Source organism: Oreochromis niloticus, linkage group LG8, assembly GCF_001858045.2.
Source record: "Oreochromis niloticus isolate F11D_XX linkage group LG8, O_niloticus_UMD_NMBU, whole genome shotgun sequence".
Taxonomy (NCBI): Eukaryota; Metazoa; Chordata; class Actinopteri; order Cichliformes; family Cichlidae; genus Oreochromis; species Oreochromis niloticus.
The window spans coordinates 19,219,655-19,238,956 of NC_031973.2; the positions used below are offsets into that span (position 1 = coordinate 19,219,655).

The window sequence follows — 19,302 nt, forward strand, 5'->3', positions numbered from 1 at the left end:
CTTCCCAGTCAATGACAGTCTCACTAATTACCAGTACTAGTCACCACTTCTGTCAGGGGCTTTTCATCAGTTTGTTCTGAAAAAAAAAAAATCCAATCATCTTTACACCCACATTAGTCTGTTTACAAAAATAAATTTCTAATGAATGAAAAGCAAACTCTCTAATTATAGCATTGACTGACAATAAATGGGACAAATAATAAAATATAGACCCCGATGATGTGCTGCATGTATTTATATTTGCGAGGATAAAATTTGATTAAAAATGCTAAACTGGGAGTGATGAACACAGATTGATGTGAAACCACATATCATGTTTGATATTATTTTTTACTTGTTTGCACTTGTTGTGTATTCCCTGTGATTTCAGTGTGTAATTGAGCAAACAAACCCTGATCCAGTGCAGTAAATCCAAAGACAACAGTGCAGTGAGTAACGCCTGGCCTGTGCCCAGCAGAGGGCGTGGTTTCACAGTCTCCTCTGTGAACCGGAAAGATATGATTTCACCTTGGCTGCATATCGCTGTGGAGAGGCACACGTTTGTTTTAAGCTAGAAATTTGACATTCAAATGAATGGTGGATGTCACTTTAGTGCCGCGACGTGTCTGACTGTTCCCCAGAGAGAGAGGAAACATGAAGCAAGACGTCAGGATACTTTTACTGGGGGAACGTAAGTCATTCACACTGACAGCCGAGCACAAGCTAAGCAACTAGCAGCCATTAGCTCCCGTAGCTAACTAACTTTTTGACTGCTAGTTGAATATGTCCTGGGTTACTGCTGATGCCAAGAGGCGATAAGTGTCTTTAAAAGGAAAGAAGTTTACTCATATAAAAATATATGTTTTATGTTGGTACAATATACTTCCTGTCTGTCGTTTATATTTCGCTAGCTTAAAATATTTGACTGGAAAGTTACAGTTAATAATGCGCTGCTGGTTTCTAGCATGGAGTAATCGCAATAACGTTATTATTTTATGTATTTTTATCTTATTGACTGAATGAACAGTTTTAAGCCACACTGCGCAAAACATAAATATATTTTATTGGCCGTTTATTGTTATTTTGGAAAGTTTGCTTTGAGTTAGGTAAGCTAACACATCAGTACTCTCTAACGGTCGACACAGTCATCAAGGAGCCATATAAACTAACTAAAGGTAAAACAGAGTAACAGTTAGCTGCCAAACAATAGTATGTCTTTTATATAATCATGCTTTCTTCTACGTGAACACGTTTCAATTAAGTGAGCTTTATGAAGCGGTGACTCTGCATAATAACTACTTTATAACTAGGTGCTATCAAAATAGGAGCTACATTAGCGCCTTTCATCCTCTCATTTTCTTCTCTGACAGCCAAAGTGGGGAAGACATCTCTCATCATGTCTCTGGTTGGAGAGGAGTTCCCTGAACAGGTAACTGTAAGCACAGCTCACCTCTGCTGTGCCTTTCTAAGCATCTAAACATTTGCCTTTTCTTGCTATGTACATTCCTTCACTTATTTAGGTGCACCTGTTCAACTGCCTACTAACACAAATATCTAAGCAGCCAATCAAATGGCAGCAACTCAGTGCATTTAGGCACGTAGACATGTTCTAGATGACAAGCTGAAGTTCAAACCGAGCATCACAATGGCCAAAAGAGGTGATTAAAGTGACTTTGAACGTGGCATTATTGTTGGTGCCAGACAGGCTGGTCTGAGTACTTCAGAAACCACTGATCTGAACTTCCCACGCAAGCATCTCTGGGAGTTGGTCTGAAAACAAAAAAAATATCCACTGAGCAGCAGTTCTCAGATTAGGCATCCTGTTCATGCCAGAGTTCAGAAGATGGGTTCAAGCTGATAGGAAAGCAACAGTTACTCCAATAACCTCTTTTTACTACCAAGGTATGCAGAAAAGTAAAGCTAAAAGCACATTATGTAGAACACTAAAGTAGACACCACTCCTGTCAGCTAAGAACAGGAAACTCAGGGTATAGTTGCCACAGACTAACAACAACTGGATAATCGCAGTTTTCTGAGTCACGACTTCTGCTGTGACATTTGGATGGCAATCGCATTTTTGTGTAAGCAACATGAAAGCATGTAACCAGCCTGCCCTGTATCAACAGCTCAGGTTAGCAGTGGTGTAATGATGTGGGGGGTATTTTACTGACATACTGCTTGACACAAATTGAGCATGGGTTAAACACCACGGCCTACTTATTGTTGCTGACCATATCCATCTTTTTATGACCAGAGTCTTATTATGGCTGCATCCAACAGTAGTTTATGATTATTAATTCAGTTAATACAGGGTGTGATGTTTATTTTCTAACAGGTTCCCCCCAGAGCTGAAGAGATAACCATCCCTGCTGATGTGACTCCAGAGAAGGTTCCCACACACATAGTGGACTACTCAGGTAGCACATCATTATTACACCATTGATTTGTTCTTGTTGTACACTGTGTGCAGTTTGTTGAAGTTGCAAATTGTGCACTTGTGTCTGAATGGCATGACTTTGAGATGAATGTTTATCTTCAACTTCAACAGAAAAAGAGCAGAGTGACGAGGTCCTTAGAGATGAGATCATTAAGGTAAATGCAGCAAGCAGCAAGAGAACATAATAAATGTGATTATTTCCAGCTGTAGTGCACCTTTGCAAACTTGATGGAAAAATTAAAATCAGAGGTTGAAGAGAGTTGGAATATTTTTGAACAAATCAAGCAGCCTTGAATAAAAATATGAAAGCTAGGGGCATAAAACATCAGACTGATCGTTTTCCTTTCTCTGGCTCCAGGTACATATATGCACTCTTGCACAATGTAATCAGTACTTAAAGGTTGTTTTTTTTTTTTTGTTGTTGTTCTAGTTTTTGTTTTGTTTGTCTTTGAAATGATGAGTGTAAAGTAGCAATCATTTAAACCGTTTGAACTGAGTCTGCTGTCAGTTTTTTTGGATTAAGATCTAACTTTCTTTTTACACCCCTTACAGGCTAATGTGGTGTGTGTAGTGTATGATGTCACCAATGAGGACACAATAGACAAGGTAGTAAACTACTGTTTGTCTTATATTGTGTCATACTGTACAGTGATCCCACGCACATGTGTTACATGCCGCCTTTTCTTTTTTCAGATTAAAACCAAATGGATACCTTTAGTCAACGGAGATGCAGAGAAGGGAAACAAGTAGGTATTAGAGGCTGTGTGTGTGTGTGCATGCGTGTGTGTGTCTGCGGCTAGGTGTCCTCTAATCTGTTGAACTTTGCACTCTTTTACAGTGTTTGTTTGCATATGATGTTGGCAAACATTGTAATCTGGGAACTGGAGCTTCTTGTGACACTTTATAAAGTGGACCTGAGCGCATCAGTGAAATTCCCAAAATGTGGAGCGAGTATTAGTATTTGAATCCCACAAGTGACCCGGAGCTTAGGTTGTGATGTATGTGTTTAATAAGTCCCGACGGTGTTGTGCTGAAAGTTCTTCTGTCTCTGCTACATCAGGGTTCCCATCATCCTCGTGGGAAACAAATCTGATCTGCGCTGTGGGAGTTCCATGGAAACCATTCTTCCCATCATGAACCAGTTCTCTGAGATTGAGACATGTGTTGAGGTGAAACTTAACTCACACACACAGATCTAATCTCTCCTATCTGTACACACCTGCTTATTTTACCCGGACTCGCCTGGATTAATAAAAATATTTACACATGAACACCTTATCTGCCTTTGGGATTTCTGTGACAGTGATATCTGAACCATTCTTTGCACTTTCTCTTTTTTCCAAGTGCTCTGCAAAGAACCTAAAAAACATTTCAGAGCTGTTCTATTATGCACAGAAGGCAGTTCTGCACCCCACTGCTCCTCTTTATGACCCTGAGGACAAACAGGTCAGCCAATTTTTTATTTATTTATTTATTTGGAACTGCATGCCAGGTGTGGTTCTTCCTGTCTGAAATACTTCACTTGTATACACGCATACATTCAAATTAACTGATTTTATATCTAATGTTTATCTCTAGCTAAAACCGTCATGTGTCCGAGCCCTCACCAGAATATTCTACATTTCTGACCAGGACAACGACCGCATCCTCAGTGATGCTGAACTCAACAGCTTTCAGGTGCTCATTATAAACAAATCAGATGTTTTCTCAGCTTTTACTTCAGAAAAAAGTCACATTGTTTACTAAAAACACATATCTTCATGTAGAAATCCTGTTTTGGGAATCCTCTGGCACCACAAGCCTTAGAAGATGTAAAGACTGTAGTTTGGAAGAACACCAGCGATGGAGTCCAGGACAATGGCCTGACCCTAAATGGTTAAAAAATAATTAAATAAAAAGTTATGAATGTCAGTGTGTAACCTTAAACCAGGTTGTTTGAGGGCCGTATTCAACTAATGGTGTCACGTTTCTTTTTCTTCTTTTTTTTTCAGGTTTCTTGTTCCTTAATACATTATTTATTCAGAGGGGCCGACATGAAACCACATGGACTATCCTCAGGAAGTTTGGCTACGATGACAACCTTGAGCTGACTGATGATTACCTTTACCCTGAGTATGTGTAGTGCCTGCATCCTGTCTCATTCTAAAACATAACATTGCTGAAGGCCACAGTAAACCAGTGGGCCATATAATTACACTGAAAACATCATTGCTCCTGTACAGTTACAGTAATCTCAGTCATCCTGTTCATCCAGGTGGTTTTGACTTTGTTTGCTTTTCTGCATTAGTCAGAGGAATATTGAAATATCTAAATGTTCTTCTGTTGTCAGACTCAGAGTTCCTGTAGGCTGCACCACAGAGCTCAATCATCAGGGTTACCAGTTCATCCAGCAGTTGTTTGACAAGTATGATGAAGTAAGTAGCAAGTTCAGTTGTCTGAGTCTTGAGCTCTATTCAGACATGGGGTATGTAACATTGACTTTAATTCAGATTCCTCTGGGTTTCGTAAAAAGTTTCCTTGACCTTGATGCTGGAAGGTACCTCAGTACTTGTGCAGTTTTGTCTATTATGCACAAGATTTGATGTATGTAGTCAAGGGAAAGTGTCTGTACACACTTAGGTTTAGTAAATTGAATGTTTATATGGCTCTGACAACAAGAAGTGCACAAACTGGCTCTTGTTCTCTCTCACTGTAATTTTATGTGTGCTGTTAATGTGACAGTAAATGGTAAATGGCCTGTATTTATATAGCGCTTTACTAGTCCCTAAGGACCCCAAAGCGCTTTACATATCCAGTCATCCACCCATTCACACACACATTCACACACTGGTGATGGCAAGCTACGCTGTAGCCACAGCCACCCTGGGGCGCACTGACAGAGGCGAGGCTGCCGGACACTGGCGCCACCGGGCCCTCTGACCACCACCAGTAGGCAACGGGTGAAGTGTCTTGCCCAAGGACACAACGACCGAGACTGTCCGAGCCGGGGATCGAACCGGCAACCTTCCGATTGCAAGGCGAACTCCCAACTCTTGAGCCACGATCGCTCAGTATGGATTCAGTTCTGTGTTAAAGGAGGTACATAAGATTTTTGTAATGACTGCTGTCTCAGCTTTGTTATGAAAAATAAACAGGGGCCACTAACACATGAACCAGATCGATTAATAGAATGCAGTGAGTGTTTGAAAGGGTCTCGTGTCACACTGCACAGTAAAATTAGTGTAAACATGATCTCCCTGTTAAATGGTAGCTCATACTATGTTGAGTCTATCCATCCATCCATCCATCCAACCACAATTCACAGGATTCACTACTCCTACGGTATTGATAAGAATTTAAAACACAGTGACCATCTATAGGGTCTCAAAACATTTGTCGTAATAAAAAGTGAACTGCAATGGATTGTGAGCCAGATGAGCTGTTATGTTACTGACATTCTGGTTTTGAAGAAGTGCGTTGCTTTCCCTCTTAGGATAAGGACTCCGCCCTGTCACCAAAAGAGCTTAGAAACCTGTTTTGTGTATGTCCTTACATGCCATGGGGTCCTGAAGTCTACATGACTGTCCCAACCACAAATGAGGGCTACATCTCAAATCACGGCTACCTCTGTCAGTGGACGTAAGTTTCTTTGTAAATTATTGACATTATGTGTTAAGTCAGCTCTGGGTTTACACTTTAATGCACGTCCAGGAGTTTATTGTCTGCACACGTATGACCTTCACAGGCTTTCTGCATACCTTGACATCCACCGTTGCCTGGAGCACCTAGGATATCTAGGCTACCCTATTCTCACTGAACAGGACTCACAGACTGCTGCAGTCACAGGTGTGTGTGTGTGTGTGTGTGTGTGTGTGTGTGTGTGTGTGTGTGTGTGTGTGTGTGTGTGTGTGTGTGTGTGTTTGTGTGTGTGTGTTTAACATGGATGGTGAATAAAAGGCATTATTACTGTGACACATGGGAGATATCAGTACTTCTTAAATGTAATTCTCATATGTTAAGCTCTATAGGAAGATTAGTCTTAATGCTGTTGAATAAGTTTAGCTTGTGCATGTTGATCTGATCTAATGGTTCACTTTGAAATGGAAGTTTATAAATTGCATGTGTTTCAATACATTTATGGATGCATGGGTTGAAGCATAGTGCACTCTCTGCTTGGCAAAGTAACTGGGCATTAACTCAATGAGTGATGATGTTTGTATTTCGTGACAGTATATGACAGGATGTGACTTAAAGATATCTGCAGACACACTGTGGGCAGTTTGAGAACAGTTTTGTAAGGAAGTGTGATGTAATGTTACATATATTTGTCAGGAAAACATCAAAAATCTTTCATTTTTGCAAAAAGACTTTTTGTGTATGTGCGTGCTGGTTTTAGTTTTCTTTTAGGTAGTTTGATGTCCATTGGTGAGTCAGCCTTTTCTGTGCAAGAAAACCTGAACTTACTTTGTTTGGTTTTTTTTAAGAGGGAAATCTGGATTTTACAGTTACGGATGACAAACTGCAGTTTAGTGTAATGAATAGTTGTATCAAATGTGAGTTTGCTGAGTGGCCCTGGTACTGTGCGCAGGATAAAACTTCTTCATTTTATTTATGTCATTGAGAACTACATTCAGGCTAAAGATTGCACTTAAGTAACATCAGTGATTAGAAGCCAGTGTTTTGCTCTTCTTTTTATCTTTTCTGATAAATTTATTTTAAAATTTAAAGTCTTAGCTCTATTTCTATTGGTTGCTTTGAGCAAAAACTTCAAGCTTTACACTTCATTAAAATCAAATGCAGTGTTTAGGTGTACGGATATTGACAACCACTAGAGGTCACTTTACTCAAGGTTTACGCTCACCAGCAACTTTCTTGTCAAATGTGAAATACAGCAAAACATTTTAAGACATCTAGAGTGGATTATCAGATGGGGGCAGTAGCAAATACATGTGTTGACCAGTTTATCTTTGAGTAATTTCTACACTGTTTTCACAAGCTGGTCTTTTGGCATCTTATGTTTTGGTGATCAAAACAAAAACAGTTAAAAACACAACAGAACTGAATTGAAACAAACGCTTGTGTTTCAGTCTTATTTCCATCAACTTGTGCAGTAACATTTTCTGCTAAGAGCTTTCTAATATCAGTTGTTGCCTTGTACCTCTGTGTTTTCAATTGTCTGAAAAATGTAGAACACATTTTTTTTTCCAGAATTTTAACATCTGAAATGTTTAACTTTTTTCTTTTGATGAGCATCGGTGGTGCTCTTACAGCTAAGCCAGTTGAATTCTAACCAGCTTCATAGGAAAAAATAGCATATCAGTGTTTTGGCCCGTTTTGTGATTTATTTGTTTGTTTGTTCATATGTGAAGTGACACGAGAGAAAAAGGTGGACCTAGAAAAGCGACAGACACAGAGATCAGTATTTCTCTGCAAAGTGATTGGACCAAGAGGGACAGGCAAGTCGGCCTTCCTCCAGGCCTTTTTGGATCGCCACATTGTGGTATGTCCCCATCACCTAGTCTGGAGCTGAATGTCATATGTTGCATTCTTAGGTTGTGATAGACAAATACTACTCTTTACTATTAACTCTGATCATGCTAAAGTGTCTTTTTTGCTTTAATAGAATAAAGGCGATTCCAGCAGTGCCTTCTCCCCATATGTCATAAATACTGTACAAGTCAGTAACCAGGAAAAGTACCTTATCGTAAGTAGCTCCCATGGTTTGTTTTTTTTTTTTTTAAATCACTGTCCCTCTCTCTATCTGACCCTGACTATGACCTGAGCAACCTTCTCTTCTCTGCAGCTTAATGAGGTAGACGTGGAGACGGAGTTCTTGAAGAAGTCAGACGCCTCCTGTGATGTTGCTTGTCTCATGTATGACATCAGTGACCCCCATTCCTTCAACTATTGTGCCAGCATATACAAGGTCAGTCACAGTCAGTTACAGGACCATTTGAAGGATAAAGTGTCAATTTCTATTCATTCTTAATTTTTAAGATCACTTCTTCTTTTACTGTGTGTTTTGCTGCCGTTTGCCTACAGTTACCCTGTCTGATAATCCAGCACAGCTCACTTTGCAGCCTCTCCCAGTCTTTACCGTTCATATATGTAATTACAGAAAGATAATTTTGGAGAGCTGAAAATTGCAGAGGTTAGACGGTCCAACATATTAAATAGACTTGAGACAGACATCCTTCCAGCATCGTTATTAGTTTTTTAATATTTGTTTGACTAAAGAAAGATTCAGTTACAATTACTCTGCAGTTACTAAGCAACACGTAAACATAAACTGTGATTTAATTTGCTTGTATTCGGACCCACTGGCTGTAATTAGTTAACAACCTCAGTTATGTGTTATCTGAATTAGATTAGGACACCCTTTTATATAAATTCACTTCTCCCTCAACTCAGCTTTTCACTGTTTGAACTTTTTAATTTCTTTTATTTAGCAACATTACATGGAAAGCAACATCCCATGCGTGCTGGTCGCCTCCAAGGTGGACCTTCCTGAAGTGAAGCAGTTCCACGGAATGACCCCAGCAGAGTTCTGTTATAAGCACAGACTGCCTCCACCGATGCCCTTCTCCACGCTGTCCCTTGACTCCACCAGCAAGAACATCTACACAAGACTTGCCTGGGCAGCCATGTACCCGTATGTTTCAGTTAGACAGCCTGCTGCACTCAGTCACCACCTCCTGTTTTCAGTCACCTTGTTTCAGGGCGTTTAGGTTCTTTGGTACGGGGAGAACATCCCAGGTTGAGCCCATGTTAGATTCATTAATAGAGAAGTATATGGTTAGAGAAATGTCTCTATATATTATATATACACTTACAGGAACCCTATATTGTTTTAGGTAAACTAAATCTCCTTTGATAATGCAAAACCTTCATTTTCACTGCGCACAGATTAAAAATATCCTAAGTGCTGTCAGACATTAGATAACACTTGTTACCTGTAACTGTATAGTACCAATGACAGTTTCATAAACATCATACACACAGATTCTGACAATCACTTCGGTTTACACGTGCAGAGGGAGATGATGGCAGGCAGGCAGCAGAAAGTCGAGGCAGGGGTTAATTGCATATTCATGGCTCTGCACATACTAAATAAAGTGTAGAGTTATATCTACCACATTTTATTGTCATTAAAAAATAAATGTCATTTTGATATACAGAGTTTCTAGGGGTGTATTCAGGAGAAAGTTTCATTAAAACTGTAGAAAATATAAAGCTGAATGAATAAAAGGTGCTAGGTGAAGGTGTAAAATAAGCTAGATGTTTGTAATATTAATGCTTGTTCATGTTTTGTTTTTTTTAATTGCTGACCCTCTGTGATTGCTCTTTTTCCCTTTCAATCTCCAGGCACCTGAATGGTTCAGACATGACCAACACAACATTCTGGCTGAGAGTGGCTTTGGGCTCGGCTGTGGTTGCAGTTCTGGGTTTTGCTATCTACAGAGCTGTTGCCAGACTGAAATGACTGACAAGCTGGAAAGGCTTTCCCCCCCCAGCCTGATGCTCCATCCATCAAGACCAAACCTCTGTGACCAGATGCAAAACCGCCACAGCTTGAACTAGACAAAGTCCATGTCATTTTTTTTTTTTTTAATACCCTGAAGGCTTCCAGGACACTTTCCATATCTCTGCCATTTCCATCATCTGATCTCTTCTCCACTTTGAAGTCAGTTGATCACGTCACACCAGCAGCAAGCTGATGATCATATTATTCCCCATGCTGCCGGGCCCAGCTTTTTCCGCCTTACATTGTTTGTCCAGGCTAAGTAGTGGGTAGCCTTTCTGTGCTTGACACTCCAAGAACTGCTACTGTTAATATCCAAAAAGGTGCTTTATCAGAGGGGAGGAAATGCAGGAAGAAAGCAGTGTCAAGCCCACTGCTTTCCCCCTCAGTGTCAATATAGTGCTAACGATGAGAGATTTTTATATACGTGCATAAAGCAAAATATGCCAAACTGAATCAAGAACCAAAGGGCAGCATGTGAAGCATTTTGGCAAAGACTACTTGCTGATTGGCTGCTGCTGAAACCCACACATGAGAATCGCTGTTTCTTCTGACTGAGATACCGGAGATACAAATTAATCGTATATGATTTGCCAAATTAATCCAGCGGCAGTGAGTAGTCGTAGCATGCTACTTTCCTCTTAGGCATGCTGTTTGGACTGATGAAGTATTGTTTTTCTTTTTTTTTAGTAGTGAGGTATTAATGGGAATGCTGTGGCAGGGAGAGATTTCTCTTTGTGCAGAAAGAAACTTTCCTTTCATATGGAAGATGGTGGTTTTGCATTTGCTTCTGCCAGAATGTAGGAAATATTTTCTGCTCTAAAAGGAGACCAGGCACACCTAAAAAATTTTACATTTTTAATGAAAAATGTGGTCATTTATCTTTGCTTCTGCTAGGTTTGTTAATTTCACTTTGAAGTTAAATTAATTTTAATTGATTTTAACTGTTTGATTTGTGCTTTTTTTTTTTTCTCCCCCCAAAAACCCTTCCAATGGTTTTACTGTGTTACAGAGTCCACCATTGTATTGTTTTCCCACTATGACTCTTTAATTATTATACCTGTTTTGTTGACTGATTTATCTCTGAACCCACTGTTTTCCCTGGACATTTGTTTGACTTTTAAAACAGTTTTCTTACTGATTTTAGTTGCTTAATAAAAGACCAGACCAGACCAGACTGGGTGGAGACGTCATGACTGTTGAAAGAGATGTTGTGAAACTGTAATTATTATTGATGTTTGATAGTTGGCACTTTTATCTTTGGGCCAAGTTTCAGTAGTTGCTGAAGTTTTTTGTTTTTAGCGCTCAAGCGAGAGCAGATGTTTTTAATATCTGGCATCTGAGTGTATATGAGTCACAGGAGGAATGGATTCTCTGTGAATTTAATCACAAAACCTTATTTATTTTCATGCATAAAGTGTTAAAATACTGAAAATTAGATTACTCATCGTTGCTGCGACACCGGTTTCAACATGCTTTGGCTGGTCTGTCCGCTGCACATTGATCGCTCAGCAGGGAGCTTTTAAACAAGGTTAGTGCAGCAATCTTACATCCGTATATAAAGATAACAACAAATAACAGCACGTGGAGAGTGACATTTACATGTAATCCTGACTCTCATCATCAGTTGGACTCCAGTCTGCTGCCGCCTCTGTGCCGACTGCATTGACGAGGAGTCCGCTTGTTCCTTCAGGATGCCACAAGATGGCAGAGTTGCTCCTCAGGTAAGGAGGAGGACAGCAAGCGATGGGTGTGTCTGCAAAGGCACCTCCTCGGCGATCTGCAGCCCCTCTATATGATAGATTTTGAGTTTGATGTGCGAATGGTTGCTGCAGGTTAACCTGTATGTCCTCTATGTGGGAGCGTTTGAATGGTGTGTTTCACTAAAAAGCCTTAACCTCCAGTTATTTAATACCCCTGCATTTTCATTGTATTAAAGTGCTTTATTCCTGTGCACATTTCCCGCTCTGTTGTGTGCAGACTTCGTGCTTTATGTCACTCGGATTATAAATCAAACCCATTGTCTGCACCCACGGAGAGCAGGTTGCACTTGATAAGTAACACTATTGCTTCCTAGTGTAAATTGCCATGTTATAACTTGAAGTCATCTCAAGTTTCACTGTATTTAATCAGCTCTTATGCGATTAAAATATCTCATTAAGGCTTCCGTAGGTGGGCTTTGTTAAATCCCAGTGCATAACTAATACTATGGAAAAGAGGGTTTACATGTCATCCCAAATATCCACACATCCAAAATTGGGGACACTGTGTTCTTTGTCCTTGCAGCCAAATAAATGACATATAAGCCTTTAGAGTTTTGATGTGCACAGTATTTTATCCATCCGCTTCACGAAGCGAATTACGCACATGCGCGCAATAAGTTGAAAACACTTTTTTGTTTTTTAGAAGATGACAAAGGTTTATTGGGTCGCAGTGTAAGCAGTCTTTAAAAGTGACTGAATACAGAGTGGTGCTTGTACATCATGAGTCGTCTGAACATGGAAAAAAATATATACAGGATGGAGTCTGAATGACCACTATAGAGGCTTTAGGAAATTCTTGCTGACGCTCGCCTCCTATGGTCTGTACATAGTGAAGGCTCAACAATGCCCAACATTGAAACATTTGTATTTTCAGCATGACCTCGTGCACTAACAACAACTATTCATGACTTCCACTGTATATACAAGTTTTCCTTATCAGCAAGATCTCACTCTAGCCTATAAGTAACCGAGGATCAGACGGGAATTAACAGTATTGTTATTATTAACGCAATAATTAAAAAAAACAATGCTCACAATTATTTCTACAGCTTTTTTTTAGGCTATAGTGCAAATGGAGAGAAAACTACTGGTAAAAACAGTATAAGTTTGCATGACACCTTACAAAAATAATACATATACGAAAACATTTCCTTAAGTATTTACAGTGATTTTGCCTCCGCTATTGTCCATTCACTTCTTTTTTGATGTCTTGGCTGCCTTTTTGGGTGTCTTTGCCTTGGGCTTGGATGCTTTCTTTGCTGGTTTTGCTTTGGGCTTGGCTGCCTTGGGTTTCTTCGCCGGTGCCTTTTTGGCTTTTACTGGCGTCGCCTTCTTCGCGACTTTCTTCACTTTCTTCGCAGCTGCTTTCTTGGGTTTCTCCGGCGTCTTGGCCACCTTCTTGGGCTTGGCCACCTTCTTGGGTTTGGCGGGCTTGGCCGCTTTCTTTGGCTTGGGGCCGTCACCGCTGCCGCCTTGGTGGACTTTTTGGAGTCCTCCGGTTTGGTGAGCCTGAAGGATCCGGACGCGCCGATTCCCTTGGTGTGGCGCAGCGTCCCAGCCGCCACCAGTCTCTTCAAGGCCATTTTAATCTGGACATCGGCGTTGTCGCCCACCTTGTAGTTTTTCCTCACGTACTTCTGGATGGACTGACGGGACGCTCCGCTCCGGCTCGCGTCGTGAACAATAGCCGCTTTAATCATGTCCGAGTACTTGGGATGAGAAGCGGGCTTCTTGGGCTTGGATGCCTTCTTGGCTTTGGCTGGAGCCGTGGATGTCTCCGTCATGATGACTTTTTTTCTCCTTCTTCTTCTTTGTTTTGAGTAAGTTAACGAGCAAGTCCTGGAAGGTGTAAGTGTCACCCTGCTCTGTGCACAGGAACGTCGAAAAGAGCGAAATAAACGCGCAGTCAGAAATAAAGCTTTCCTTCTAAGTCCAGGTTATCGGACAATGCGTTGCTTTATTTCTGCTTATAAATTTAAAAAAAATCTCATCCACACAAACTCACGCTTTAACACCCGGGATCAGTTTAAGTGTCTTATTCCACAGGCGCGTTAGTGAGCCTATGAAGCCTATCTGCGGACGTGATTGAGAACACCAACTGCCAGCAGCTGATCTAGCGGACTCCATGGAACTGGCGCCGTCCCGTTTGTGTTTCTTCATCCTCCAACTCCTGACAAATATAAAAACTCCCGATGAATACTACCGAGCGGAACATCACGGGCTGATAGCAGAGACATTGGGCTTCACGCCGGCACACTCGTTGTCCTCCGTCCGCGTCGGCCAACAACTTTTATTCCAGGAAAACCCGCTGGAAGTAACGCGTGCCGTGAACAATTTTGCACAATTCGCATTAAATTGACCCAAACACGCGGAACCTGGGACAAAATCACCCAATGCACATCGAAACTGCATCTATGCTCGTGCTGATGCACACGGTTCGTGCAGTGCAGGAGTCCGTTTTTCCTTTTAATACATGGATACATTTTCACAACTAACACAGTCCGGCCATTGACTTTGAGTGACGTGGTCGAGATTATTTACTGTTAAACCTCGTATAAATTAAATGTCACGGTATCCAAGTTGCAGGTGACACTCGGGACGGTAATGTGGGTTTATTCGGATTGTGACACGCTTCGTGGGTTCCCCGTGTTTGCTCATTTTGAGGCAGAATTGGTTATAACTGTCACTATGGCAGTCTCCACTCGAGCTTCATTGTCAGGAAAGTTGCCAACACCTTCAAAGATCAGGGATTCTGATAGCGGGTCTTAAAATTGATCACACCGTTTCTGACGGGGGTCACGGATGAGTGGTCGCTGTGTGACCAGGTGTGAGTCCAGCTGCACAGGGGGGACCGCAGCCGAAACCAAAGTCCTTCAATATAGGGCGCAGTGATGGCTTTCTTTTGTTCAGGAACTGGCGCATCAGACCACAGTCAATAACAGGTTGGACGTGTGTTTTTGGTCATGATAGTGAGGGTCTGGGGTGCCGATGCAAAGCAGCCAAAAAATAGATCCCAGATAATCAACTTTGCAACAATTCTGCTGCATTATTTCTCATTTTAATATCAGGTTTACTGTCCCTCCCTGCAACGCCATTTTGATTCCTATATGAAACTCACAGCCACAGGAGTAGTGCTCTCACCCGACTTTTGTGACGTGCTTATCCAAGTTATTGGGGACTAATTTTTGGATGGATACCAGTTTCTGTCCTCCTGCGCATCACACTAAATGGTGCACACATACACACACAAAAACCACGCCGACAACTAGGCAGCTTTTCACAGAGGAGGTCCTCCACTGTAGGCTACTGCAGGATTCTGCCCATTTTGGAGTACCCACTAAAGTACCCACTATTATAAAATTACATTTAGCTGGATTGCAATAATGTCTCACGTGTCTGTTTCTATATAAATATATATGAATGATATATAAATGATCTCTCTCCCTTGTTTATCCACCTGTGTGTTTATGGTGAGTTTAAGGACTGAGTGGGTTTTGTTTTGGGGGGCTTCTGGCGTGTGTGTTTTTGTGTTAACCACAGTCTGGGTGAGTTAGTGGGTTAGTGAGTGAGGAGGGATTGAATGGGTGAAAACGATCAGAGAGGGGAGGGGGCGATAGAGTGAATGAGTGAGTGTGTGTTTTTTCCTTTTCATGTGGTACACATGGAGCTTAAGAGGGACGGAAAAGATGAAAGGATGAGTTATGAATGGATGAGTGTGTGTGTGTAGGAGGGTCCATATCAAATAGTATTTATACTCATATAGCACAAGTGCACGGGTGGCGTTGGTGGTGTAGGTAGGTGAAGGAGTGAATAATTGAGCTCAGACGAGCTGGAGGGAACAAAAATATGAATGTGGTGTAAGTGAATGGAGGAGAATAACTGGGCAGTGCGTTGTGCGTGTACGCGCTTGACTGTATAAACACTCACTGCTGGTTTTATGATAATATGGACAACATCTCTATTGTTTGTGACTCCTTTTCGGGGCCAGGAGTAACAAGAACAGCGTTCGCGTTTCGGCTTGTTTGATTGGAGTGGAGGGCTGACTGCGGGGCCGTTGTTTTTGTCACCGGTTGCTCGCAGTGACGCGTCATTGTTTTTGGCCGCTTGTGCCCCGTTTAGGAAGCGGTGCTGAAAAACAGCAGCCAAACACGGAGTTGTAGTCCAGTTAGACCACTCCCTGCGTCCACCGGCAGAGGGACGTCCTTCACACCGGCTGGACCTCCCGAGCCCCGCTCAGCGCGCAGCATCGAAGTGATTATCGGGGTAATGATATGTAACTTGACGAACGTGGCACTTTTATTAGGACCGTCGCGGAGGCGTTTCTGTTTCACAGGCGACTCATAATTAACAATTATCCGCTGATGCTCTGAATCCCTGCCACAATTATAGCCTGCTGTGGCCCTTCCCCCACCCCCTCCTCTCAAGCGCTGGAGTCTCAGTGGTGTGCGACAAGTGATTAAGTCGATTAATCAATTAGTTGCTCGAAAGGAAATAATTTTTGATTGATTGTTAATATTTTATGCAAACATGGGTTGGTTCCCCTGCGCGGTATCTGCGTGTTTCAAATTACAATAAACTAAACAAAAGAAGCTGTTGAGGTGGCTTTGGACTCTGTGTAGCTTCCGACCCTTTTTAATTACTTCTCTGTTTTGTTCAAGCCTTTAATAAAGGAAATGATCCGCAATTCTAAAAGTAATAGTTGCAGCCTTATGTAGGCGGCGCTGAGATGGTAGAGCGGGTTGTCCACTAATCAGAAGGCTGGTGGTTTGATTCCTGGATCCTCTACATCAAAGTATTATTGGGCAAGATGCTTCACTGTATTTATTAGAGTGTGTGTACACTAGGTTAAAAAAAAGAGATATGTGAGTGTTTAGAGTGTTCAAATAGAGTAAAGAAAAAAAACCTCACTGCCAGTCCATACATGCTGCCTGTGACCTTAAAAAATTCCTGATGCCATTTTGGTGTTGACTGTGCATTTATAGGTCATGTGTGTGTCTGAGATTCGCCTTACATAATGTTTGACCCAGTGCTGGTGTAGTTGTCTAAAGTTGGAGAGAGTGGAGTCGGCTTTATGTTACATATGTATTTACAGAAGACAGCTACACCATCACGTCACATGTGTGTTAGCGTTCCCACTCTAAATTTATCTGATGCCAGTTTGTAATTTTAGCTGAAGTAAACCATCTCAAGTCTCGTCCTGTCGCTGGTCCAAAGCATTCTGGGTAACATCATCCACCATTTTGCTTCTGAAGGCCTCATTGTGCTGCCTATCAGAGAAGTTGATCGGATGTCAGAGGGTCCAGAACTGCCCAGCACACAATTACACTGTGTTACATTTAAAAGAGCACTGCTTTAAATTCAGTATTTGTAAAACTGGTTTTGTTACGGTCTCATAAATACACCACACAAAGAATTTCCCTCATTGTTTGAGCAGCTTCAGTGTAATTTGTCATATTTTACCTCATGTATATTTAGTGAGATTATCCTATGTGGACGATTTTCCAGTCAGTTACAGTAAAAGGACTGTTTTATACTAAAATGTGTGACAGGAACATCTCTCTTTGAATACATTTTGAGCATAAAGTTGGAAGTGAGAGGGATGTAAAAGGCTTGCTCCAAATTTGTGTAGCTGCTAACAGTTAGTCTCAAAATACATATCTACAACTATGATAATAAAACGGATGACTACACCACCTCTTAAACAGCAGAGGTGAGAATCTCGCCAGACATCCCATGATACGACATATCACAACACTCATCATATGATATGGCAGTTTTTAATATTTTGCAATAATTAGAAATGAGTATTGCAACAATTAATAAAATAATATTGCAAATTATGTCCGCAAAGTTAAACCCTGTCAGTATATGTTTTATCCAATAAAATACACTTCTGTCAATTCAGTTATCATTTATTTATTTATTTTAGCAAAATGAGATTAAGTAAATCAACATTATCACTAAAATTGGCCGTAAATGTTACCATAAGACTGAGTCAGTCTATTAGTCTTTGCATGAATGCGGTCAAGTTGGAAATGACATGCAATCTGTTTCTGATAACACAGCAGTTAACTGTGATAAATGGTCAAAATCACGTATCTGTTGTTGTCCACACAGACTGAAATTTACATTTAACTGTTACATTTTTGCTCAGCGGTCTTCCTGTACCACAGGAATATAACCAGTTAGTTGCCTCTAAAACTCTGGTTACAATTTCTTAACAAGAATGAGTGGAATGAAGAGGCCAGGACCTTAACATGGTCCGCTTATGATCTAGATATTTTGCCCAATAAGTTAGATGCGAGATATAAAAACTGGGCAGGACAAGGCTTAACAGTATACTGTATGTTTTATGATAAGGGAACTGGGTTTCGATTCACTCTGACTTACAGACAATTCTTAGTATGCAACTTCCCTTTAATTGGGATGAACTGGATTAAGTGACCAAGCTGTTATGTGGCATTTTGAGTCTGGCTACCAGAAAGACTAAGTGTAAAAATTCCATCACTAAATGACTGGCATGAGGTTGTCTATGGGTTGTTTAAAATGGAAAAAAAAATACATTCTCTAACAGATTTTAATATGACACATTTGTTGAGATTTGGGACAAATGGAAATTTTACATTTTGTGAAGGCGTCCCGAATTTGTATGAACCTCCGTAATCCTGTATCTTATATTTTTGAACTTTTATATACATATGTTAACTATGCTTTTTGTTTATACAGGTTGTGTTTTATTTTATGTTCCCTATTTAAAAACAATTATATTTTTGGTAAATTCTAAATAATAATAATTTAAAAAAAAAAGAAAAAAGAATATAACCAGAATATGCCAGAATCAGCTGGCAGCCTGTCCCCTCTAGTTGTGCTCATTGACGGGGACTCATTCAGACTGATGTCAACATGTCGGGCAATCTATCTGCATTTATAAATTAGACAAATTATTTATTGTATTTATAGTCAGACTAGTGCAGAAAGCTCGCCTCCCATCAGGCAGTATGAGCTGTCTTGGTGGTAGCATTTCTAGAGTATTTTAATATATGTAATAAAATATTGATATTTGGTGTCCTTGTATCGATAGAGTACTGACAAACAAAATTTCACAATATTATGCTGTGTGAATATTTTTCCCCCATTCCTGCTAAACAGTGTAAAACACTGAACAAAAACCAGAGCTATTACCTGTCAAGATCATCTTTTCCACACAGTATATCAGTTGATGGTCTGTACCATGATCTGCATGTGAGATAGTGTAACATTGTTTCCAGAATAACCTAAATATTAAACATGAATCCTTGTACACTGTATAATTTATCCATGCTAGAAAAGGGCAAATCAAGGCCGAATATGAAATGAAGCGTTGTTAATCTTTTAACACTCGCACCTTCCAATAAATCCACTTTACTTAAAATCTGCTGTTTTGCATTGCTTTATGATAGACTTGAATGCAGGCCAGCCTTTTAGTGTTTGTGCAGCAGCACATTTTTGTTCTTCTGCAGGCTTTGTGCTTCGGCTTCTTTAAAAGTTCACCAGTTAAATGTTTCAGACTGCCAAGTCTAGGCTTTAGTCTGGCTGGTTTTATTTGAAAGAACCATTTGTGCCATGTTTCAGCACATAGTGGC

The 19,302-nt window shown here is 40.7% G+C and overlaps 3 protein-coding genes across 4 annotated transcripts in view; 2 read left to right on the plus strand and 1 right to left on the minus strand.

The window, feature by feature from the left end:
* Positions 1-467: 467 nt before the first annotated feature.
* Positions 468-11,089, plus strand: rhot2 (ras homolog family member T2). Its single transcript, XM_013273463.3, has 19 exons — positions 468-670; positions 1,350-1,408; positions 2,315-2,396; positions 2,528-2,571; positions 2,969-3,022; positions 3,110-3,162; positions 3,477-3,585; positions 3,761-3,862; positions 3,995-4,093; positions 4,183-4,291; positions 4,408-4,528; positions 4,746-4,830; positions 5,889-6,034; positions 6,141-6,241; positions 7,765-7,895; positions 8,019-8,099; positions 8,199-8,321; positions 8,845-9,047; positions 9,761-11,089. Exons 1-19 carry the CDS (start codon positions 634-636, stop codon positions 9,876-9,878), a joined length of 1,857 nt encoding a protein of 618 aa, XP_013128917.1. The 5' UTR covers positions 468-633; the 3' UTR covers positions 9,879-11,089.
* A 157-nt stretch (positions 11,090-11,246) lies between these two features.
* rhbdl1 (rhomboid, veinlet-like 1 (Drosophila)) overlaps positions 11,247-19,302 on the plus strand; it is a 63,096-nt gene continuing 55,040 nt past the window's right edge. The window contains exons 1-2 of one of the 2 annotated variants that reach the window (XM_025909956.1): positions 11,247-11,448; positions 11,545-11,641. The gene's annotated coding sequence lies outside the window, so the exon portion shown is untranslated. Of the gene's footprint in view, positions 11,449-11,544; positions 11,642-15,836; positions 15,944-19,302 lie in introns of those variants that run through there. The other variant, XM_025909957.1, reaches the window with a different exon arrangement.
* Positions 12,316-13,726, minus strand: h1-0 (H1.0 linker histone). Its single transcript, XM_003438453.5, is given in 2 exon segments — positions 12,316-13,132; positions 13,135-13,726. Coding segments are annotated over 2 exon segments (591 nt in total). The 5' UTR covers positions 13,465-13,726; the 3' UTR covers positions 12,316-12,871.

Excerpts from the sequence above, each read along its gene's own strand:
- rhot2 (XM_013273463.3), top strand. The coding sequence starts at position 634 with ATGAAGCAAGACGTCAGGATACTTTTACTGGGGGAAC. Across the intron at positions 3,863-3,994 it reads ATGACCCTGAGGACAAACAG|CTAAAACCGTCATGTGTCCG; the intron begins GTCAGCCAATTT and ends GTTTATCTCTAG. Across the intron at positions 4,094-4,182 it reads CTGAACTCAACAGCTTTCAG|AAATCCTGTTTTGGGAATCC; the intron begins GTGCTCATTATA and ends ATCTTCATGTAG.